At 54.7% G+C, this 23,833-nt stretch overlaps 1 protein-coding gene across 1 annotated transcript; it reads left to right on the plus strand.

Annotated features, from left to right (window-relative positions):
• Positions 1-380: 380 nt before the first annotated feature.
• On the plus strand, positions 381-22,900 carry CRYGN (crystallin gamma N). The gene is made up of 5 exons (XM_089917961.1): positions 381-401; positions 2,443-2,691; positions 4,369-4,514; positions 7,992-8,887; positions 9,656-22,900. Exons 1-4 carry the CDS (start codon positions 381-383, stop codon positions 8,125-8,127), a joined length of 552 nt encoding a protein of 183 aa, XP_089774087.1. The 3' UTR covers positions 8,128-8,887; positions 9,656-22,900.
• Positions 22,901-23,833: the final 933 nt, after the last annotated feature.

Raw genomic sequence — 23,833 nt, forward strand, 5'->3', positions numbered from 1 at the left:
GAGAGCGCGCGGCGGGAGGTCTGGTAAGGCTCTGTGCGGAGGAGGGAGGGCGAGGGGAGCCTGAGGAACCCCACCCCAGGGCAGAGGCGTCGGGGGGCGGGGCGGGGCCCACCAGTCCTGACTCAGCAGGGCCGGCGAGAGAGGAGGCCTTGGGGGCTGGCTGGGCTCGCGGGCGCGATAGCACCAGGGAGACCCCCGGGCGGGGGCGGGGGACGGGTTGGGTCCCACGGGCCGGGCGGCCCCTCGCGGGCTTAGCACGCCCGACAGCACTAACGCGCCGGCCCAGCAAATCTTTTGTCGGGGCGGCGCTGAGCCAGCAGGGCGCCGCCCGCTATATCTGGGGCCCCCGCGGGCCGGTGGGACCGCGCACGAGGCGCACCATGGCGCAGCGCTCGGGGAAGGTGAGTGCCCACTCTAACCTCTCGCGTCCGTCAGCCGCCGCCCAGGGTGACCGCAGGGGCCCAGACACCCGCCCTCATTGCTCTTTGTGCTGAAGATGGGGGCCGGGGACAGGGGCGGCCAACCCGCTTGATGCCCTTTGCATCTGACAACCCCGAGCAGAGTGGGCTACATTTCTGAACAAAACGGGGTGCTTGGCCCCGGCTGAGGGCCTCTGTGATGTGGGTGGGGAGTTCTTCCACCCAGTGTCTCCAGCACTGGCTCTGCGGCGCCAAGCCCCTGCCCCAGAGCCCGGCGCAGGGACGGTGCTCAGACCTAAGGGGTGCTGGGGTTGGAGTGGGGATCCTCGACTTGCCCTGCAGCCCTTGGGCCCCGCTTCTTTGCCTGAGGCTGTTCGAACGTGGCTGCTCCTTCCTCAGGATCTGCTCAGGGGCACTTGGGGCAGGTTCTCTGCAAAATGTTGAAATTTGAGGGACCTTCGAATCCTGTGGGTGACCAGTTGTCCTTGAATATCTGGGGGCGGGGGGAGCCCTCCATCAGACCTGCCTTGTGCAGGAAGAGTGGCAAGTTTGGATCTCTACCCCCTTCCCTGGCTCCCTATTCTAGCTAAGCTGAGACTGCCTTTGGTTTCCAGGGACTACATTCAAGGTTAGTGGGTGAGAGCGTTACTGTATCTGTCTGCAGGGACTGGGTTATGCCTCAGCGACAAACCCGAGAGCTCACCTCCACTGTGGTCTGCACACCCTCCTCTGTGCTGCAGAGGGACAAAGGGAGAGGCGAGAAGTGGTGCGTGGTGTTCAAAGCTTCCACGTCCACACACATCCCTTTGGCCAAAGCATCTGGCCTCGCCTAACTGCGAGGGGCCCAGAGGAGCAGTTCTGCCATCAGTGACAGTACACGTACATCATGACCACAGGTACTGGGCCCCAGGCAACATTACTTTACCAGGGCCCTTCTAGGAGCACAATTCTTTTTTTTTTTTTTTTTTTTTTGCGGTACGCGGGCCTCTCACCGCTGTGGCCTCTCCCGTTGCGGAGCACAGGCTCCGGACGCGCAGGCTCAGCGGCCATGGCTCACGGGCCCAGCCGCTCCGCGGCATGTGGGATCCTCCCGGACCGGGGCATGAACCCGTGTCCCCTGCATCGGCAGGCGGACTCTCAACCACTGCGCCACCAGGGAAGCCCTGGAGCACAATTCTTGAAACCCAAAGAGTCACTGAGAGTTGGAATTTTCGGTTCCTCTGCAGTTTGTTCTGTTTCTATTGAAGTACAATTGACTAACAAGACTTTATTAGTTTCAGGTGTATAACATTGTATATTTTTTTTTTATATATTATCAAATGATCACCACAGCAAGTCTAGTTACCATCTGGTTCATGTATAGTTTGGGAACAGGGACTATACCCATCAGTGCTACATCACCATAGGACAGTGTCTGAACTGACCGCTGGGTTAGAAAGCTCCAGATCTGACACATGCATGTCACTCAGAGGAGGGGCCTAGGACACAAAGGGACGGGGTTACATTGAAAAAGCCCTCTTTTGAGCCTTTAATCCCGTGCCAGGCCCTGACTTGGCTCGTTGGATTCAATATCTCCTGTTAAAGGGCCCAGTCTCGGAAACCTGACTTTCTGGAAAGTGAATATTCGGTTATAGGGTTGTAGGTGAAGTGTTTTCTTTTGAAACATTTCGTTGGATGTTATGTTTTAACAATAAACAAAAATTGAGTTTAAAAAATGCAGTGGGAGTTTGAAAAGACCCTGTTTTCAAACGGGCCCCTGGACAAAGGGGAAATCCCTGTCCCTTCATATCTTCTGAGATCCGTCTGCTCAACCATGGTCTCCTGGGGTGGGGCGAGCCGGGTGCTGGGTCTGACCTCAACCCGCCATCCAGGCATTCTCTCACCCAGGCAACAGGCAGTGTTGAGCACCTACTGCATGCTGCAGGTCGGGGCTCCAGGGCCTGGGAATTGGGGTTCAGTGGTGGATGTTGGGCCACAGGAGAGAAGCCCCTGACTCCTGGGTCCTCTAACCTGGCCTTTCTAGATTACTCTCTACGAGGGCAAGCACTTCACGGGGCGGAAGCTGGAGGTCTTCGGGGACTGTGACAACTTCCAAGACCGAGGCTTTATGAACCGGGTGAACTCTGTCCGTGTGGAGAGTGGGGCCTGGGTCTGCTTCGATCACCCCGACTTCCGGGGCCAGCAGTTCGTCCTGGAGCACGGCGACTACCCCGACTTCTACCTCTGGAACAGACACAACGACCACATGGGCTCCTGTCGGCCAGTTGGAATGGTGAGTGGGCCTGGGCCACTCCACTTGGCTGGGATGGGGGCGGTTCCTGCTGGAGTGACCCAGGGCCCAGTTAGGCCTGGTTAGACGTGGGATGAGTAATCGGGGGGTGGGGGTGGGGGGAGCAGGGCCCTCCCAGCTTTAGGAACGGATGAGACTGTGAGATCTTTAAGCCCGAGAGATGTCCCCACACAGACCCAGCCACTCCCGTGCGTGGGGACCCAATAGGAAAGCCCCTGGGAGTTTTCATTCCTGCATTTTCAGCCATGTATCAGGAAACCACTTTCAATTTCTGATGCCAAAATCTTGCTGAGTTTTCCACTTAAAATGCTATTGAAAACATGAGAGGTTTGGATCTGCAACCAGATCGGGGAGCATTCAGCTAAAGTAAGGCTGATGTGGTCCTGGTGCGTCCACCCAAGCAGGTCATCTTCTAGTGCTTTTCAGGAGCCTTCAATGGAGTGGCCGACGGAGGAAGCTTAGGTATCACTGGCCAGGCAGCGGGAATTGGGGGGCAGGAGCCAGCAGGTGGCTGCCTTTTCACAGGGCCGCCCAGTACGTGTGGGAGAGCCAATGAGAGGTGTCACTCCCCCATGGCGAAGTTGCCCTCAGGGTATAGGGTTTGAGACTGGGCATTCCCATTCCTTAGGATTTTTCCATCTTAAAGTCCTAACTGACCTTCTGTGAGCTCCAGAAGCTAGGGTGGGAAATGGCTGGTTCCCGAGACCAGGGGTGCACAACTTATCAGAGAGTCTCGGCCCTGTGTCTGCAGGAGGACCCTCTCCTAGATGGACATCTGAGGACCCCCAGGGGAGGGGCCTCCTGTGTGGAAACCCCTCTCTTTTCTACATGGGTTGCAAAACCAGCTGGGCGTTGGCCTCTCAAACTGTATGAATGCTTTCTTAAGATTTCCACCAGGTCACGGACATTTGGAAAAAAGAATTAACATGGCTGGCCCTGGATCTTGCATAATGCTATTTATATGAAAACTACCCTGGGTATCTTTCGAATGCTGTTCTCGTAAGAGCTGTCCTTGGGGCCAGCTGTGGCGCAGACCCAGCCCCCGCCGGCGCCAGAGCCCGTGGGGAGCTGGCCCACCTCGGTCTTTGGAAATACGGGGAATCTTATGGGGAGATGTATGTCCTCGTCCCAGGGAGCCAGCAGGGATTTCAGCAAATGAGATCCCTGTTATTTGTTTTAGATTTTTGGCTTCGTGTTTTAATAAACGTTCTATTACAGTTTGTAAAATATTATCATTTAAAGGCTGCCAGTGGCCTGTGGCCCAGGAGGGGGTGAAGGGCAGAGGAATGCGGTGGTATGTCTGGGGCAGGAGGAAGCCCAGTGGCCCGGGCCGGTCCGAGGGCGGCCGCTGTCCCAGGAGGTCTGGCCCTCTCTGGACCTTGGGTTCTGCAGTTGAAGAACGAAGCGACTGGACTGGTTCAGGGGGTCTGAATCTTTTTAAACTAATAGACCCCTTTCATCCAACCAAATCTCATACACAAGAATGAGCGGCAGTTCTGGTCTGAGGGGTGTGCGTCACCGGCCCCCCAGCCCAGGAACTCACAGGTGCCCTGGGTGCTGGGTGGGTCCAAGCTCCTGCCCACACGGGCTCCTGTTTATGATGGGAAACGTCACCACTGTTCACCCTCTTTCCTTCCTCCACTTGTGGGGGGCCCACAGCATGGGGAGCATTTCCGCCTAGAAATCTTCGAGGGCTGCAACTTCACGGGCCAGTGCCTGGAGTTCAAGGACGACTGTCCCTTCCTTCAGAGTCAGGGCTGGGCCAAGAACTGGGTCAACGCCATCAAGGTGTACGGGGACGGCGCGTGAGTAGAACCCGCGTGGCCGCTGACCACAGTTCCCCGCCTGCCGGGCTGGATCAGACCCCAGCAGGGGGGCAGCCTGTCCCCTGCCCGAGACCTTTTCCCTCCCCCATCTGTTCCCTGGCCCAGGAAGGCCATGGTGAGGGGACGCAGGGCCCCAAAGGCCCCCCTCGATGGCAGGAGGGCACTTTGCAGCCCTAGCCGTTTTCTATGACTAGGCTGAGCTCATGGACTGCGCTTTGGTTTTCTCGAGCTGGGAGAAGTCTGCTCTGGCAAGGGTGGCCCTGCCCACATGCTCACCCGTTATTTACTCCGAACTGGACCTCTCCTACCACACGCCCAGCCCTGCCACGCTGGCCTCCCGGGGAGATGATGTCACAGTGGCTCACTTCTGGGGGATGGAGAGTGGCTGGGAGGCTTTTTCCCAGGCCCAGGGGGGCTCGTCCTCCCTAGCCCAAGAGAGCCGTCAGAACCCTGTGCTTCCGTCGACTCCTGCACACCTGGTTCCTTCCACCAGCCAAGGGCATCTGAACGCCCATTGTGCACCCCCTTTGTGCCAGTTTCACAGCCCCTGCTCACACCCCATCTGCCCAGCTGGGTGGAGAGCGTTTCCCCATTTTACAGAGAAGCAAGCTGAGACCCAGAAAGTTACCCCACCCCGCTGAGAGTGGCCCCACTAGGATTGCAGCCAGGCCTTTGGCTTCAAGTCAGACTGTCCCTGATCTAGAGCTGGGTGTCTCCCCAGATCTCAGCCCCATGTCCCAGGAGAAGAGCCCCGAAACGTGCATCCCAGGAGCCTGGCTCTTCTCTCAGCAGCTACGGGAGCCCTTTGCTGTCTGTGTTTCTGAGGCACGGGATCAGGGTGCAAGCGAGTGGTCATGGGAGGGACTGAAGGAAGACGTGGCTGAGCTGGAGGAAGAACTCCCCACCTTCCCCTGCGAGGTCAGATGTTGGCTGCTGGGCCCTGGGCCCCTGACCCAAAGGCCTTTCAGAAATTCCAGGTTTGCCCTCAGTTGATGGCACCTGGGAATCCAGGGGTAGAATTCCAAAGCAACCGTTTGCTGGCTAAGTTGTGTCTTGTGAGGCCAGAGTCGTACGTTTGTGTAGAAGGTGTCCTGAGCCCCGAGGCCCAGTCCCCCTCCAGCCACCCCCGGGACTCCAGGGGCTTGTTTAGAGAAAAAGACAGGAAGGTAGGAGCTAAGATTTGACTGTAGGGACTTCACCCCCCACTTCACCTAAGCGGAGATGGTGCTCAGAGGGGCGAGGACTCTGCGGGGCACTGCCTGCAGTGGGTCCCACGTCTGGACCCGGGCTCTGCTCCGCTCCCCATGGAGCCCTCATCCTTGGCCTCCTGTGACTTTAACTTGTAAAAAATAATGTAAGCCGTTGGCAAGGAAAAGCTGCCCGGTGGTGCCCCCCAGGGTCCCCTAGTGTGGGCGTGACCTCCTTCGAGGGCTTTCCGGGCATCTGAGGTTGGGGGTGCAAGGTGGGTCTCCCCACACCTCCTACCTGCCAGGAGCCATTTTCTTTGGGTCCCAAGTCGCTCAGGAATGGCCTGTCCCCACAGACCCGTGTCCTGAGGGGCACCTGGAAGAGATGTGCCAGCATCTCGAGGCCCACTTCCCAAGGGTGCAGTCCTGGTGCCGATGGCGGACGGCGTGCCCCTCCCTCCCACGGCAGGAAGCAGGGGAGGGTGAGGGGTTCCTGCAGAGGCCTAGCTGGTCCCTTCCTCTTCTTCCTTTGGGGGACGCCCATATGCTCCAGGACAGCGCACGACACTGCTGGGGGTCTTTCCCAGCTCCTCCAGGGAGGGAGGGAGGGGCTGACTCCCTTGGAGGTGCCTCAGGCCACGGCCTCAGCATACGCGCAGGAGTGTGGGGAGGTCATGGGCAGGGTGGGGGATGCGGTGGGCACGGGGAGGCCGGCGGGGCAAGGGGTGGGGAGAGGCCAGACTGGGCCCGGCCTGCCCAGTGCTCCCCACTCACCCCCACTCTCCACCTCTCTCTCATGCCCGACCCCTGACCCTCAGCGGACTGTAGGCCCCGGATGTGGGGTTGGGACGGGGGAGGAGAGGGACGGCGGTGGCAGGTGAGCGGCAGCTGGCCTTGTGCTGGATGGGCTCACAGATTCTGAGGATGTGTCTCCTGGGGAGAAACCTCCTTCAGCACCAGAGTGCTTTGGGGTCCATGGACAAGAACCCTTAGGTCAGAGCACCCCATGGCCTGGGCCGGAAGGGACCCCAGCAGCCAGACCTGGGTGTGTAGCCCCTTTGTCGGGGGCCTGGAGACTGAGGCCTGCTTTGCTTCCCAAGGCCCCCAGCCCGTCCGTGACTGACAGAGAAAAACGCTGTGTTCTATCAGTGGTCAAAGAGAAAGAGGCCAGAGTGAGGTGGAGAGGGCCGCCCTGGACAGAGTGGGTGTGGACCAAGTTGGCTTTGAGGCCCGCCGTGCTCCCCGCCGCCGCCCCCTCGCCCCTCAGCACAGGCTCCAGAGCCCAGCTCAGTGGAGGGGGGATCCCCCTGGCCCTCCCAGCTGCCTGCTTGTCTCAGGGACAGTGGAGGGACGGGGCTGCGACAGCCACGCTCCCCACGTGTCCGGAGGCCTCTCCTCAGATCACACCCCCTGCCCTCCGGTCCGCAGGCAGAGACGACTTTCGGGGGGCCCCATCCCCCCACTGCCCCTTCCAAGAGAGAAACCTTCCCGATTACCTGCAGCCCCATAGCCTCTGGTGATGAGCGGCCCTGTTCTCTCCTGCCCTGGTCCAGAGCCCAGCCATAGGTGCTCCTAGACCAGTCCGTGTCCTTGTCACCAGTCTCTGCTCCCCGGCCTGTTAGCAGCTGCCCTGGAGCTGGGAGCTGCGATGGGGAGGGAAAGGATCCCTCATCCGTGCAGCTGCCTCCCTCACCCCTCACCCCACCGCAGGAACCTGTGGTCTGACTGATGTGAGACTCGCCAGGGCCTGAAGCAGGGCTGGGCACACACGTGGACCCAGGAGCACACCTGCTGAACGATGGAACGAATAAATAGTAATCGGTTCCCATTCTGTGCCAGGCCCCCTGCCACGTGCTGGGTGCTGTCTGTGCAAACAGCCCTTTTCAGGAGCAGGAAGGAGTGGGGTGTGTGGGCAGGGGAGTGGGAGGATGAAAGTGGATGTGCATCCTGGAACCACTCCTGGCCCTTGTGATGAACATTCTGGACTGGTCAGTTTCAAATGTCAACTGAGCACCCCTGGGTGCAAAGTGTCTCACCGAGCACTGGCCCGGACACACGGGGCAGTGAAAGGACGGGCGGGAGGTGGAGGGAGAAATAAGCCAAGAACGGGGATGGGGTCACTGGCGTGAAGGGCTGGCCCGGGGCGGAGGGGCGCGGGGCGGCGGCTGCGGGGAAGGAGGGCACGTGCGGCTGTGGTGCCAGGACAGGAGCGGCCGGGCCCTGCCATGCTCAGCACCGGGCCCCTGACCTCCGCCGCCCTCTGGCCTAGGTGGGTCCTGTACGAGGAGCCCAACTACCGCGGCCGCATGTACCTGGTGGAGCGGGGCGACTTCCGCAGCTTCTCCGACTGGGAGGCCCAGAGCGCGCGCGTCCAGTCCCTCCGCCGGGTGGCCAACTTCTTCTAACCACCCGCCTGCCGGTGTCTGGCTGCGACCAGGAGCGGCCCAGAGAGAGGGACAGTCCCCCCAGCCCGCCCGGCACTCGGACCGTGGGAAATAAACATCATAAAAGCCAAGCGCTGAGTGACTCCTCTGCCCTTCGTGAGCAAGGGACAGCCGGGCGGGGGGCCCCCAGGCCCTGGGCAAGGGGCTGGCAGGACCCCCCGGCGTGGGAGGGACCGACCAGGAAGGGTGGAGGGGGACGTTGCGAGGCACCCGCTGGGGGAGCATTAGGGCTGGAAAGGACCTGTATGTCATGGAGTTCAATCCTGTCACTTCACACGTGAAAAGCCAACGTCCTATGTGGGGAGTCACCACCTCGGGTCCCAGAGCAGCTCCCAGTGGAACCAGGATGGGGCCAGGGCGCTTCCCCTTCCAGGAACCCCACCCACCGGCCAGTTAGGGGAGAAGGCGTGATGGGGGCGGGGCAAGGATGTGATGGGGATGGAGCGGGGCAGGGGACCGAGGGGGTCTGCTGCGAGGTGGGGGCTCCCTCTGGGCTCCAGTCTCCCTGATCAGGGACAGGGGCTGCCAGGCCGCGTGGTCTGGTCCACTCCACAGCCAGGCCTGACCCAGGGGTCCTGAGTCTGCATCTCTGGGGGATCTTGTAGTTTATAGGGGAGGATCTTCTGAAAGGAGTGGCTGGATCCCAGGGACACATCACCCCTTGTATCCTGTAAGGAGAGAGAAACTGGAGGAAGACGAGGGGGAGTTGCTTCCTGAACAGGTGGGCTCTGGGGGGATGGAGGGGTAGGAGACTTAGGAGGAAGCTGAAGGGGTGAAGCTTTCAGGGCTAAAGGGAGCAGAGAGCATCTGCTCACCCACAGCTGCTCGCAGGGCTGCACCACCCAGGCAGGGCCCAGGCTCTCTTCATCCCGAGGGTGAATCCACGGAGCTTCTTTGTGGCCCGGGCCCTCTGCAGGACACTGGGCCCACCTTGCTGGGGTGGGTTAGATAGGGGGTCACAGCCCCAGGAGAGAGGGAGGAAGGAGCCTGGCCTGGGAGGTAGTGGGATTTCCGGGAATAAGAGGCCCCCGATGCCTCCCCACCCATACTTCAGTGTCCAGCCTCCTGTCCCCAGTGAGAGAGGGCCTGCTGGATCCTGGGAGTGGCCCAGGTAACTCCGCGCTCCCCGCCTACGGCTGCCCGCCAGAATCCTGAGCAGCGGCGCTCACCGTCCCAACCAACAACTGAAACCGCCACAGGGCTGATGGAAAGCCGTAGTTTGGAGTAAAAATAGGCCTTTATCTGTCATATATTGCAATCACTTATCCCAATTTATCTTTATCTGTTATTGTATGCTTTACACATACACATTTTCAGTGCTAAGGAAAATGATTTATTGATTTTTCTTGACTTTTCTTTTTATTATTAGGAACCCTTTCCAATTGTATTTTATTCAAGTTATTATATGCTTTCCTTTTCTCCACATTTATCACTTGAATCCTTCTGAAACTTGCATCTAACTTGGACTGGCTTATCGTGTAAATGATAGAAGCATAACTGCCACCGCGCACCAAGCAGAGAAAAAAGAGAAAGAAACCACCACAAAACTAACAGCAGACCAGTCAGATCTCTGAGCCGGAGTACCTCGCCTCGTGTGAGTCGAGAAGAGGGTTTGTTGAAAACCATGCTCTTGTTTTCCCTTTCTCTGCCAGTTTATTCAGGGATGTGGCGCTTTCCGTGTGACCTCAGCTACACTCGTCCCCACGTGTGGGAGGCCCTGCCCACAGCCATGCCCTTGTCCCTGCTCAGCTGCTCTTTCCTGCAACTGTCTGACCCTCAGAGCTCCACATCAGGCCTGGGAGGGGAGGGGTCAGCGGGTCTGGCTGGCCCCAGGCTTCCAGGACCTCACACCCCTTTCCCCCTTGTTGATGTTGACAATGATACTATGGAGCTTTTCTTTTACGCTCTGACTTGATGCCAGGCTCTGTACTAGTGGAACCTGTGTAATTTTACTTACTGTGTGCAATAACCCCAAGATGGTGATATGCTTATTATCACCACTATGAAGGAGAGCTAGACGCAGACAGGTTAAGCAACTTGCCCAAGGTCACACAACAGTCAGGATTCAAACCAGGTCTGGCTGATACCTTTGCTCCCAGCCACTCCGCTGCACACACATTTGCATATATAGGTGTATTTGATCGATACAATAGTTAAAATAACAGTAGTCCACCCAGTAGCAATCACATACTCAAAAGCATAGTCCCCTGCATCACCTCATTCAAACTCCCCATGGCCCATGAGGAAGGGAATCCAGACGTCCTTACCCTGGTCAGCAGGCATCACGGGGAGAAGCGGGGCCTGGTGTGAACTGGGTGCAAAGTGTATCAGTCAGCACGGGGCTTAGATGATGGAAATGTTTTCTCTCACGGTTCTGGAGGCCAGAAGTCCAAGATGAGGGTGCTGGCAAGTGTGGTTTCTCCTGAGGCCTCTCTACCTGGCTTGCAGGGGGCCGTCTTCTCCCTGTGTCGTCACACGGCCTTTCCCCTGTGCGTGTCTGTGTCCTAATCTCTTCTTGTAAGGATACCAGTCATATTAGATTAGAGTCCAACCTAACAACCTCATTTTAACTTAATCACCTCTTGAAAGACCCTGTATCTCCTAATACAGTCACATTCTGAGGTTCTGAGGGTTAGGACTTCAACATACGAATTTGGGAGGGACACGTTTCAGCCTATAACGTGAACCAAATGGTCTCCCCAGGCCTCAGTCTCCTGCTCTGTGAAATGAGTGTGATCACGTCTGTTGTTCCAACTGTATATGGCTGTAAAGGCCGAACAAGTGACCCTGAGAAGGTGCCGTATGAATACTGGCTCCCAGTAGTAAGTGATGCACTGGACGTCACCCAGAACGCGGGGGGAGCAGCGTTAAGGGCCAGCTCTGGGTCTCCGCCCCGATCCTCTCTCTGTTACTCGCTAGGATGTGTCCTTGGACAAGTCACTGCCCCGTGCCTCAGTTTCCCAAGCTGTACAGTGAAGATAAGCCCCTCCTAGGGAATTAAGGAAGAATCCCCCTGGCTGAAGAGCTCGGTCCAGTCCCCGGTAGCCAGGGGAGGAGCCAGCCTCGCACGCAGCCCTTCCCTCGTTCCAGAGGTTTCTCTAAACTCATCCAGTTCCCCAGCACCTCATTAACTGGTGATTTAGTGCTTCACCAATAGGCTTGTGCTCCCAGGTGACCTCCCCCTCACCCCAGCCCTCTGCTCCGTAATCTGTCAGCAAATCTGCTTTTTGTCTCAAGAAGAAAAACAAGATTCCCAGCAAAGTGCTTGTGGGCGGACTTGTAATTTGTCTGATGTCTGTCCAGGGGGTCGGTGGACCGAGGGCCAGCGCCTTCGAAAGAGACTCACACATGCTTCACATACTTCTGTCTCAACTCTGCGGTTTGGAGAGCCGGGGCGCTCCCAGAGCCATCCTCCTGTCCTCAGCCTTCAGTCCTCCCACCCACCGACCGCTCCACGCCCCCTGCACCCGGCCCGCGCCCCCTGCCGACCAGGAACGCGCATGCGCTGTTTATCAGGCCCGTCCGATCACAGGAGAAACATTCCCTTTGAAAACCCCACAGATGTTCCCACAACCTCGCTGCCGCTGCCCCACCCCCACCCCCGTGAGCCCGGGGTCCCCTGCGTCCCTGAGGACCCCCTATGTTCCCTGACACGGCCTCCTGTCTCCACCTCCAGAGCCCTACAGATCTGTGTTCCCTCAAGAAACCACAGGGATGGCCTTCCCTGGTGGTGCAGTGGTTGAGAGTCCGCCTGGTAATGCAGGGGACATGGGTTCGAGCCCTGGTCCGGGAAGATCCCACATGCCGTGGAGCAACTAAGCCCGTGCGCCACAACTACTGAGCCTGCGCTCTAGAGCCTGCGAGCCACAACTACTGAGCCCGCACGCCTAGAGCCCGTGCTCCGCAACAAGAGAAGCCACCGCAATGGGAACACAATGAGAAGCCCGCGCACCTCAATGAAGAGTAGCCCCTGCTCGCCGCAACTAGAGAAAGCCCGCACGCAGCAACGAAGACCCGATGCAGCCAAAAATAAATAAATAAATTTATTTTAAGAAAAAGAAAGAAACCACAGGGATTTTCAATAAAAACCTGTTGAATGAGAGACCTTAAAAATGTAGCTCCAGAGTTTCCGTTTGGGAAGATGAGAAAGTTCTGGAGATGATGGTGGTGATGGTTGCCCAACGACGGAAGGTGTTTAATGAACTGTGCGCTGGAAAATGGTTCGGATGGTAAATCATCTGTCCTGTATATGTCACCACAATAAAGACAAAGTCTGGCTTCTCGTTGCTGGGGGGCTGAGGGCTGTCAAAGTGCCTCCCCAGATTCTGGAGGACAGCGTGGGTTCCACCTGCCCACAACTGCCCGTACCTGGGGAATCTCTCACTCGCACCCCTTACCCCCCATCCAGTGCTGTGCGATGGCTGCCGAGGGAATGGAAAATGCACAAGGGGTCGTTCCTCCCGCAGGGTGGCTCAGAGAGCCGGGGCGAGGACCTGGGCTGAGCCCTGACCTCCTGACCCCCAGTCCCTGCCCAGCCACACAAATGTCGGGGCGAGCCCGATGACACCGAGGGAGTGCCTTGCACTGGGGCCTGTGAGTCAGGAGGACCTGGGCTGAGCCCTGACCTCCTGACCCCCAGTCCCTGCCCAGCCACACAAATGTCGGGGCGAGCCCGATGACACCGAGGGAGTGCCTTGCACTGGGGCCTGTGAAGCCTGGACCTGTAAAATGAGCTCTTTTGTAAATAGGCTCTTGGCTTCCCTGCTGCCGGAGGCTAAGCCCCTCTTCGGAATCAGTGATTGAAAACATCCCTAAGAGTCCAGCGGACACTGTGCCCTGGCATGGCTCTGCCGGGAGGGGGCTGGGTGGCAGCTGCCCTGGACGGGCCTGTGGGTTTGGAGCCAGCCTTGCTGGACGCTGAGACCAGCCCCTCGGTCAGGGTATGTATCGGGGGCAGGTTGAGCGGTCAGAGGTGAGAACCCCGCTCCTGGCCATGTAGCCCCCAGGACTACGCACCCTGGGTGGGGGGCGGGGGCCAGGTGGGCTATCAGTCGTGTGGCAGGGCCCCACTTCAGCGAGAGGGGGAGGGCGTTTGTGATGGTGCAGGCTGCCTGATTTGGGGACCAAAGTCTGGGGAGTGGACAGGAAGACAAAGCCACCCCCTCTCTCCACTGACCCCCGAGTCCACAACAGCCAGGGCAGAGACCCCAGCACTGGGACTGAGAAGGTTGTCTCCTGGGTCCCTTTCCCATCGAGGACTGGGGAGGCTGCCCCTGAGTGCCTGGCCTGGGGAGCAGGGCAGTATGTCCACTTCACAGCTGGGCCCAGGCCACCCTGGGCCCCAGGGCTCCTGGATCACGTGGACAGAGAAGCCAGCAGGAATGGGACGCCCCCCAAACGGGGCGGCTGGTGGAAATCCTTTCCTGGGGCCTGCCAGAGAGGAGCCTCTGAGACGGCAGGGCCCTTCACACAGAGAGGCGCGGGGCTCAAGCGCCATGGCACCACGTGGGGGCTGGCTGCCAGGGCCAGGGAGAGTGTCCACCTTCCTCAACAAATCAGATGGAAAAGGTATATGACAGAATCATTGGACTTTTGAAAAAGAAGAAAAAAAGGTGAGGCCGTGGTAAGGTTAGCTTCCACAATGCTCTGTGTAGCAAGCAAACTCCAGATTCTTTGCTGGAGAGGGACCCCGGATTGGGCCAAAGCAAGCAGAGAAACAAGATCGATTCCATGAGGCCGAGTGCAAGAGATAAACCCATTTCCCCGGAGAAGCACAGCGATTCCTGGGACTCCGGCCAGAAAGAAATTTCTTCCCTGGGTCCTCAGGACCCGTGCTGATCATCACAAGCTGCCTCCTCAGCAGATCCTCCCGCGAAGAAAAGAACAAGTTTCTGTAGGCCGGTGGCATCATGCCAAAGTAAACTTTCTGTGGGGGAGAAGATTTTAACATCACTTGTTTACATAGGAACATGTAGCAAATTCTAAGCGAATCTAATCAGGCTATTGAAGCAGGGCGTGGCCATACTTGGTTATCAGTAAATACTAGTGACGACAACACAGCTAACATTTATTGAGCAACTACTATGCCCAAAACACTGTGCTAAACTATTTTTTACTTATAATGAGGTGGGTATGTGGCTCTTGTCTCTTTTACAGCTAAAGAAGTAGACTTAACAAGGTAGCAGTTAACTTGTCCAGAGCTGCACCAGAAGTGGCAAAAGAAGCAAAGAGCTCCAGCCGGCCGACTCCAGAGCCTGTACCTAACTCCTGCCATCAACCACAGCAGAGGTTTTCCCAGATTTCAGACCCAGACACGCACATCTTAAAAATATTCTTCTCTTTGTTAAGTAGTGTAGGGTTTTGGTATCTGATTTATCATTTAGTCCATAGGTTACAGAAGATAAGACAGTATCTCAAAACAGAGTGACAGACTGAGAGAACGACCTTATGGTTTCCGGGGGGAAAGGTGGAGGGAAGGGATAGTTAGGGAGTTTGGGATTGACACGTACACACGGCTATATTTAAAATGGATAACCAACAAGGACCTACTGTATAGCACAGGGAACTCTGCTCAATGTTATGTGGCAGCCTGGATGGGAGGGGAGAATGGATACATGTGTATGGATGGCTGAGTCCCTTTGCTGTGCACCTGAAACTATCACAACATCCGTTGGGAGTGGGGCGATGCATGTGAGGTTCCCACAGGGCGGTCCCTGGGAGGCAGGGGCCTTTTTCATCAGCGACCATGGAGAGAAGGGTGTTTGTGTATGAGCAGTGGGCAGCAGTCACAGGGTCCTGCTCCCAAACAGATGAAGCTCGAGGTAGGACAATTAATTCTATCTCCTTGGAAATGAAATCTGGTACCAAATCACCCCAGGAGAGAGGAGGGCTGGGGCCAAGTAAACTCACAGCCACATCCCAGAGATGCATTCCTCAAGTTCTGGCTGCCAAGACGTTGGCTTTTCCCGAGTTCTTGACCTTCTTTAATCTGGGTGTTCATCTCTCCTTCACTCACTATCCTTCCAACAAATCCCCCTTTCTTGCTTAAACTCCCCAAACCCAGTTTCTTTCATTTCAGCCAAAGAATGCTGACTGACACCCCTGGTCGACCTCCCTTTCTGCTCCCAGCAAAATACAGGCAGGTGTGGAGTTAGGGGTGAGCTGGCCCTGGTCTCCACTCGAAAGAACCCGAAACTCATGTAAATACCCTTTGTAGGATTAACAAGCCCGGTACGAATTACACTTGGCTGCAGAATCCACACAGAGAGCAAGCAAATGCATGGTTTTGAGGGAAGCTAGAAATCTTCTGGAATGAGTGAAAACAGATGTTGCTACAGCAAGCTCCCTGATGGTCCCTCCGAGTCACACACAAACACACATGCAGACATGCAGACACACACACACACATGCACACACAAACACACATGCAGACATGCAGACACACACACACACATGCAGACACGCACACACTCTGACCAGGCTGCCACAGTGTCAGATGAAGAGCACGGGGGCCCACATGCAGAAGCTCTGAGGCCTCTGACGGCAAGTGTGTCCGCCCGGAAACTGACTGTCGCCTTGCTTATCTCATCCTCAGAGAAATGCTCTTAGGGCATCACCCACATCTGAATATTCGGGGAAAGGCACTCTTGCCAGATCTTTGCCCAAGATCTGTCTAGGAAAATTCAGTGGGACTGGAGCGAAAGGCAGTACCACAAGCCTTCTATGTGTTAGCACAGAGGGTGGGCCTGCTCCTTCCAAGCCACTGACTCTCTTATTTGGTGGACACGCCCTTAGACTTGGCGATAACAGATATGCAATCTCCACTCACCAGCTGAGCGAGACTTTGCTTAACCTCTCGAGGCTTCAGTTTCCTCATCAGTGAACTCAGGAAGATGGTAATTATCCTGAGAAGTCGTTAGGGAAGCCAAAAGTTACTACCCAACGTGTGGCTGTGCCTGCCTTAGGACTGTCACTCAATTATAGTGGAATAAAATAAAGATTAACAAAAGCACAGGAATTTTTGTTTGTTTAGTGCTGTTTGGGGGTGGGGTGGGGAATATGTCAGAAAGTTTCTACCACCCTTGTAAATCGTCACTTTCCCATTGGCTGGCGAATACAGAGACCTGGTTTTACCTCTTCGCAAGCTGGTGCAAGCAAGGTGCTGGTGAAGAGTATGAATGATGGGTTAGTTTCAGGTAATTACGTGCAAGGAGTTGGCAAAGTTGGTCTGAAACCATAAACCAAAGATGGCTGCCACCTGCGCAGGGAAAAATCAGGATGCTTGGGAAAGTCTCTCTGTCTCGAATATTTCTCCTTCTGAGGCTGGAATCTGGAATGTAGGGGGAAGAGCTCCCTTGGCCCCCTTAACAGCAAATGGAAGCCTAGTAATTCCACTTCAAGAATAATTGTGCTATATTTAATTGTTGAGTAATGGGAGGGACCGTGGGCTTGGGCCGGAGAGGGTAAAAGGGATCAGACCAAGACCCTGAGGGAAGGAGAGACGGGCCCCCTGGAACAGCAGGAAGGTCCCTGGAGGCCCCCCGGCCAAAAAAATGGATGCTGAGGCAGCATTAGCTCAGCTAAACTCTTGCCTTGACATCTGGGGGTGTTTCCAGTTTTGACTATTGGAAATAAAGCTGCTATGAAAATTCATGTGTAAGTCTTCACATGGACAGATGCTTTCGCGCTCTTGGCTAAAGAGGAATGGATGAGTCATATGGTAGGTGTATGTTTAACTCTCTAGGGAATTGCCCAACTGTTTTCCGAAGTGGTTGTACTGTTTTATATTCTCATCAGATGTGCAGGCACGCCTCGGAGATGTGGGCTCTGTTCCAGATCACTGCAATAAAGTAAATCTAACAATAAAGTGAGTCACACAAATTCTGGGGTTTCCCGGTGCATATAAAAGTTATGTTCACACTATATTGTAGTGCACTGTGTGCAGTAGCATTATGTCTAAAAAAAAGTACATACCTTAACTTAAAAATATTTTGTTGCTAAAAAATGCTAACCGTCATCTGAGGCTTCAGCAAGTCATAGTAACATCAAAGGTCACTGATCACAGATCAGTGTAATAAATATAATAACAATGAAAAAGTTTGAAATATTTCAAGAATTACCAAAATGTGACACAGAGGCACAAAGTGAACAGATGCTGTTGGAAACATGGTGCTGACAGACTTGCTTGACACAGGGTTGCCACAGACCTTCAGTTTGTAAAAGGCAATATCTGGGAAGTGCAATAGAACGAGGTGAGCCTGTATATGAAAGTTCCAGTCGTTTCGTATTCGTGCCAACAAGAATTCCTGAAATGATCAGACTTGTTCATTTTAATCATTCTAATAGGTGTAGTGGTATCTCATTGCGGTCTTAATTTGAATTTCTCTAATGACTAGTTTATGTTGAGCATCTTTTCATGCGTTCATTGGTTATTTTGTATTCTTCTTTGGAGAAATGTTATTCAAATCCTCTCCTCATTTTTAAATTGGGTTATTTGTGTTTTTATTGTTGAGTTGTAAGATTTTTAAAAAATACATTCTGAATACCAAAGCATTGTCAGAGATATGATTTGCAAATATTTTCTCCCATTCTGTAGACTGATTTTTCACTTTCTCGATAATGTACTTTGAAGCACAATCGTTTTTTTTTGGCTGCGTTTGGTCTTCCTTGCTGCGTGCGGGCTTTCTCTAGTTGTGGCAAGCGGGGGCTACTCTTCGTTGAGGTGCGCAGGCTTCTCATTGCGGTGGCTTCTCTTGCTGCAGAGCATGGGCTCTAGGCGTGCAGGATTCAGTAGTTGTGGCACGCAGGCTCAGTAGTTGTGGCTCGTGGGCTCTAAAGTGCAGGCTCAGTAGTTGTGGCACATGGGCTTAGTTGCTCTGCGGTGTGTGGAATCTTCCCGGACCAGGGCTCGAACCCATGTCCCCTGCATTGGCAGGCAGATTCTTTTTTTTTTTTTTTTTTCTGCAGTACGCGGGCCTCTCACTGTTGTGGCCTCTCCCGTTGCGGAGCACAGGCTCCAGACACGCAGGCTCAGCAGCCATGGCTCACGGGCCCAGCCGCTCCACGCCATGTGGGATCTTCCCGGACCGGGGCACAAACCCGTGTCCCCTGCATCAGCAGGTGGACTCTCAGCCAGGGAAGCCTGGCAGGCAGATTCTTAACCACTGTGCCACCAAGGAAGCCCTGAAGCACAAAGGTTTTAAATTTTGATTCAATTAAAAAAATTGTTTGCTTTATGCATCATGTCTAAGAAATTATTCCCTAATCTAAGGGATGAAAATTTACACTAATGTTTTCTTCTAAGAGTGTTATAATTTTAGCTCTTACATTTTAGGTCTTTGGCCCATTTTGAGTTAATTTTTGTATATGGTGTGAGGTAGGGGGTCCAAATTCATTCTTTTGCATGTGGCTATCCAGTTGTCCTAGCACCATTTTTAAAAAAGACTGCTCTTTCTCTCATTGAATTGCCTTGGCACCCTGTTGAAAATGAACTGACCATACTTGTGTAAATTTATTTCTGGTCTCTCAACTGTATTCCACTGATCTATATGTCTATCCTTATGCCATACATTGACTGATCTTCTTAAATAAATTTATTTATTTATTTTTGGCTGCATTGGGTCTTTGTTGCTGTGCACAGGCTTTCTCTAGTTTCTCAGCGAGCAGGGGCTACTCTTCGTTGCAGCGCACAGGCTTCTCATTGCAGTGGCTTCTCTTGCTGTGGAGCGTGGGGTCTAGGTTCATGGGCTTCAGTAGTTGTGGCATGCGGGCTCAGTAGCTGTGGCTCACAGGCTCTAGAGCACAGGCTCAGTAGTTGTGGCACACAGGCTTAGTTGCTCCATGGCATGCGGGATCTTCCCTGGCCAGGGATCGAACCTGTGTCCCCTGCATTGGCAGGCGGATTCTTAACCACTGAACCACCAGGGAAGCCCACATTGATTTTTTAATGTTAAACCAACTTTGAATTCCTGGGGTAAATCTCACTTGGTCTTGATGTTTTATGGTTTTTATATAATTGTTGAATTCGATTGCTAAAGTTCTGTTTAGAACTTTTGCATCTATGCTCATGATGGATAGTGGCATATAATTTTATTTCTTATAATGTCTTTGATTTTGATATCAGAGTAATACTTGCCTCACAGAATGAACTGAGAAGCATTCCCTCCTCTTCAATTTTCTAGAAGCATTTGTAGAGAACTGGTCTTATTTCTTCCTTAAATATTTCGTACAATTCCCCAGTGAAGCCATCTGGGTCTTAAGTTTTGTTTGTGGAAAGGTTTTAACTACAAACTCAGTTTTAAAAATAGATACAGGGCTATCAGATTATATATTCTTCTTGATGAAACTGTGTCTTTTGTGTTTTTTATGTTTGGGGTTTGGTGAGTTCCTTGGATCTGTGAATTTATAACTTTCATCAAATTTGGAAACTTTCAGCCCTTATTTCTTCAAATATTTTTTCTGTTCCCTCCTTTCTCCCCACTTCTTCAAGGACTCCAATTACTCACATATTAGGCTGCGTGAAGTTGTCCCACAGCTTGCTGATGCTTTTTCCGTTTTTTAAATTCTTTTTTTCTCTGCTTTTCGTTTTTGGATAGTTTCTACTGCTATGTCTTCAAGTTTACTAATATTTTATTCTGAAATGCCTCATCTGCTGTTAATTCCATCCAGTGTTGCTGTTGTTTAATATCAGACATTGCTTTCATCTCTAGAAGTTCAGTTGGGACTCCTTGATTCTACATCACCTTTTGAACACATGGAATACAGTTACAATAACTGTTTTCATGTCCTTGGTGCACTACTCTCGACCCTGTGTGGGGTTGGGCAGTAATCCTTTTCCCACCTTGGGTCGTTTCCTCGTGTGCACCTGTTAATCTGTCTCCAGCTGCATACTGGAGAGGGACCTTCCATAGGTCTCCAGGGGTCTCCGCTCTCTGGTACTTTATCCGACCAACTCTAGGCATTTTGTTTGTCCTGGTTGTTCAGCTGTTTCTGAAACTCAGGGGGTCCACTGGGCTCCATCCAGGCTCCCCCTTCCTGCTCTGAGGTCTGGAAATTTTCTCAGGGCAGTAAGTTGGCCTCTCATAGGACTCACCTCATTTGTCCCTGTCTCTCAGGAACTGCTGTCCTTTGTTGCCAGATGCCCAGTGTCTTAAAAACCACTTCACATATTTTATGTGTCTGGTTTTTGGTTGTTTCAGGTAGGAAGCAGGAGGGTAAATCCAATCCCTATTACTTCACATTGGCCAGACTTGAAGTCAAAGCTAGTGAATTCTGAAAGCTGTTGAAAAACTGCCTTTCCTTTGTCTAGTTAGCCTCTGATATTTCTCCAAAGCTGCCAGGAAGAGTCTGTGGGGGAGATAAAATGAAATTTGCAGGGATGGGATGTTTACCAGCTGGCTTTAAAACAGAATAGCCATGTCTTTACTAACACTGCCCCGGTCAGACACCCAGGAAAGGCCCAGACATTCCAGTGCCGGATGTGGGGTGAGCTTGGAGAGCCATGTGCGTGTTGAGTCTGTGAACCTTCCTCTGGGCCAGTCTCTGAGTGGCAACTCTCTTGTCCAGAGGGCCTGACTCCTACAGTGGCCAGTAAAAGAGATTTTCTTGTCATGAGAGGGAGATTTGGTTTTCTAAGCCTTGACCCTTTTTAGAATGGACAGTGACTCCTTGGAGCAGATTGAGAGCATGTCATCCTGGGAATGAGGGGGGTGGGGAGTGGGGAGACCTGAGCCCAGTGGTCCAGTGCATTTTGCTTCAGGACCCTTGCTCAGAGACTAGGGGACTCTCTGATATCTAATGCTGGTCCCATCCTTCTCTGGACCCTGGCAACACTCATAGTGTGGGACATGTATATACAGGGTGCTAAGGGTATATGGCCATGTATTATTCCCCAAACAATAATTTTAATTCTCTGATGATCGTCTTCCAAACATTAATTATAATAGTAATAATACTGAGGTTTCACAAAGCCCTCTTTTTTCTTCCAATAATACAATATGTTTTGTGTTTGTGTGTGGTAAAATACACATAACAAAATTTATCATTGTAACCACTTTAAATTGTACACTTCAGTGACACACAGTGTTGTGCAACTATCACCACTATCTAGTCATACTTTTTTCATCACCCCAAATCAAAACCCAGTACCTGGGACTTCCCTGGTGGCCCAGTGGTTAAGACTCCGTGCTCCCAATGCAGGGGGCCCAGGTTCGATCCCTCATCAGGAAACTGGATCCCACATGCAGGCCGCAACTACGAGTTTGCATGCCACAACTAAGGAGCCCGCCTGCCGCAACTAAGACCCAGCGAGGGCTTCCCTGGTGGCGCAGTGGTTGAGAGTCTGCCTGCCGATGCAGGGGATGCGGGTTCGTGGCCCGGTCCGGGAGGATCCCACATGCTGAGGAGCGGCTGGCCCCGTGAGCCATGGCCGCTGAGCCCGCGTGTCCGGAGCCTGTGCTCCGCAATGGGAGAGGCCACAACAGTGAGAGGCCCACGTACCGCAAAAAAACAAAAAAAAAAACAACAAAAAAAACTGCATGCATGAGCAGTTGGGACAAACTATGGGCAAAAAGCTACAAAAGACCAAAAAAACCCCTACTGCCACTTTTGAAGAGCCCGGAGCAGAAGATGGGAGTCAGGAGCAAAAGCAGGGTACTCTGCATATGCCCCCTGCACACAACGCCACCAGAAGGGTGGGTGAAACACCTATGCCACCCCTCCAGCCTGACCCCCAGACCCCTACCCTCACCCCATATAAGGAACAAGCTCACCCACACACACAGGGAGCGAGAGAGCAAGGGAACCTGTTGTGTGTTCTCCCTCCCCCCTGCTGCAGCAGGGGCCCCAATAAAGCCTTGCCTGAATTTCTTGTCTGGCCTCTAGTCAATTTCTATCGACTGGGGAAGGCCAAGAACCCTGGTCGGTATCAGCTCTTCTCTGTGTAAACTCTTCCTATGTCTTCTTGCTCTTCACCTCACCTTCCCCAAGGGCTGCAGCTCCCAGGCATGCTCATGACTCCCACCCTTTCTGCCTGGCCTCAGCTGTAGGCTGTACCTGTATGGCCAGATGCCCATCAGTCTTCACATCGGGACGTTGCCGTGGCCCCTTTAAGCACACAGGTCCTACAATGAACTCATGATCAGCCTGTAGAAGCAGCCTCTGAACAGGTGTCATTAGCCACCATCCACCCAGTCTCTGGGCGCAGTGGGGACTCCCAGAGTCCCCCCTTCCTCCCAGCAGGCATCTGGCTTCGGAAGAGTCCACCTCTGGAATATCCCTGCCCTTTCTGCCTTCCTCCCTCCTGCTGGATCCCAGCAGCCCCCTCCTGCCTCCTTTCAACCCATCTCCACCAGTCTTTTTCCAAACGTCTCCAAACGTCTAACCCCCCCGCCCCCCCAAACCCTTCAGTGGCCCCCATCGCCTACGAAGTTAAGTTCCCACTCCTTAAGCGGAGCTGCAAGGTGATTCACAAATTTGGGGAAAGAAAGAATGTGTTTCTCTAGTTTTGACCACTTGGAGAATAAATGGCCCAATGCCCCATGGGACCCCATTATGGGCTTTTCTTTCGGAGTCTGGACATGGTCAACCATTAGAAGGTCCGGTCGTCGTGATGAGGGCTAGCTTTCCAAAGCCACCCTGCTCCCCGCCCCACAAAACACACAGATACAAATCCGATCTGAGATCGCCAGGCTAGCTTCTCTAAAGAGTCCTAGAGGGTTCGGGGAAATCCTGCTACCTTTAGGACCTAGAGGATCCGAGTAGGGGGGTCACCCCGCCCCCCCCCGCCCCCATCCCCACCCCCACCCCCACCCCCGGCCGCCGAGCCGGCACCGGAACTGCCTGATGGGAACACGCAGACCCGCGCTCCAGGAGGTCTCGCTGCCCGGGGCGTTGGATTCCTGTAGAGATCTCGGTGGACAGTCAGAGATGCGCGCCGAGCCTGGGAGCGCGGGGGGGTGGGGAGGGGGGGGCTCCCCCTCCTCTTGCGGGACTTATATAGGATTCGGGGTGTGCACGTGATTCCCCAGCGAGGGCGGACGCAGGGCGCTCTCCAACAAGCAGGGCCGACCCCAAGTCCCCCGAGAGCCCCTCTGGCAGGGTCCTTAGGACTGGGAGCCTGGAAGGAGCTGACTTGCCTGGTGGTGGCGCGCAGCCGCGGGCCCGGGTGAGTTCCCGCCATGAGCGTCTCCCCAGCCCAGACCCTGCAGTCCACCTTCTTCTCCTCCTCCTCGTCCCGGCCTTTGGTCCTGGCGGGGGTGGCAGGGGGCGGGAGCCCAGAGGCGCAGGCCGGGCAGCCGGAACCGTCGCACGCCGAGCGGTCCGCGGCGTCCCAGGGGCGGGCGCGGGGACCGCGGGCTGAGGTCTGTCCCGAGAGGGTGAGGGCGGGGACGGGGGCGGGGGCGGGAGCGCAGGCCAGGAAAGTGGGAGGGGACAGGTTGAGGGGTGGTCTCTGAGGAGGAGCCAGGCTGAACTGTATTGTTCGCCTCGGCCGCCCGGAGCGCGCGGAGCGGGCCGGGGAGCGTACGCGGGGCGCTCCGCTTCCCGTGTTCTCCCCGTCCCCGGCGCCCCGAGAAGAGGTCCGGGCTTTCCCGCGCTCCCCGGGACGCCTCTGCTCAGGTGGGGTGCGGGTCTTCCCTGGGGGCGCGGGCAAGGGAGGCGTTCCGCGCCG

Source organism: Delphinapterus leucas, chromosome 9, assembly GCF_059928025.1.
Source record: "Delphinapterus leucas isolate spDelLeu-1000000601 "Yukka" chromosome 9, BTC_Dleu_Yukka2, whole genome shotgun sequence".
Lineage (NCBI taxonomy): Eukaryota > Metazoa > Chordata > Mammalia > Artiodactyla > Monodontidae > Delphinapterus > Delphinapterus leucas.

Bases quoted from the DNA above. Each gene is read 5' to 3' on its own strand.
- CRYGN (XM_089917961.1), top strand. From the start codon at position 381: ATGGCGCAGCGCTCGGGGAAG. The intron at 402-2,442 runs GTGAGTGCCCAC...TGGCCTTTCTAG, and splicing joins TGGCGCAGCGCTCGGGGAAG to ATTACTCTCTACGAGGGCAA. The intron at 4,515-7,991 runs GTGAGTAGAACC...CCTCTGGCCTAG, and splicing joins AAGGTGTACGGGGACGGCGC to GTGGGTCCTGTACGAGGAGC.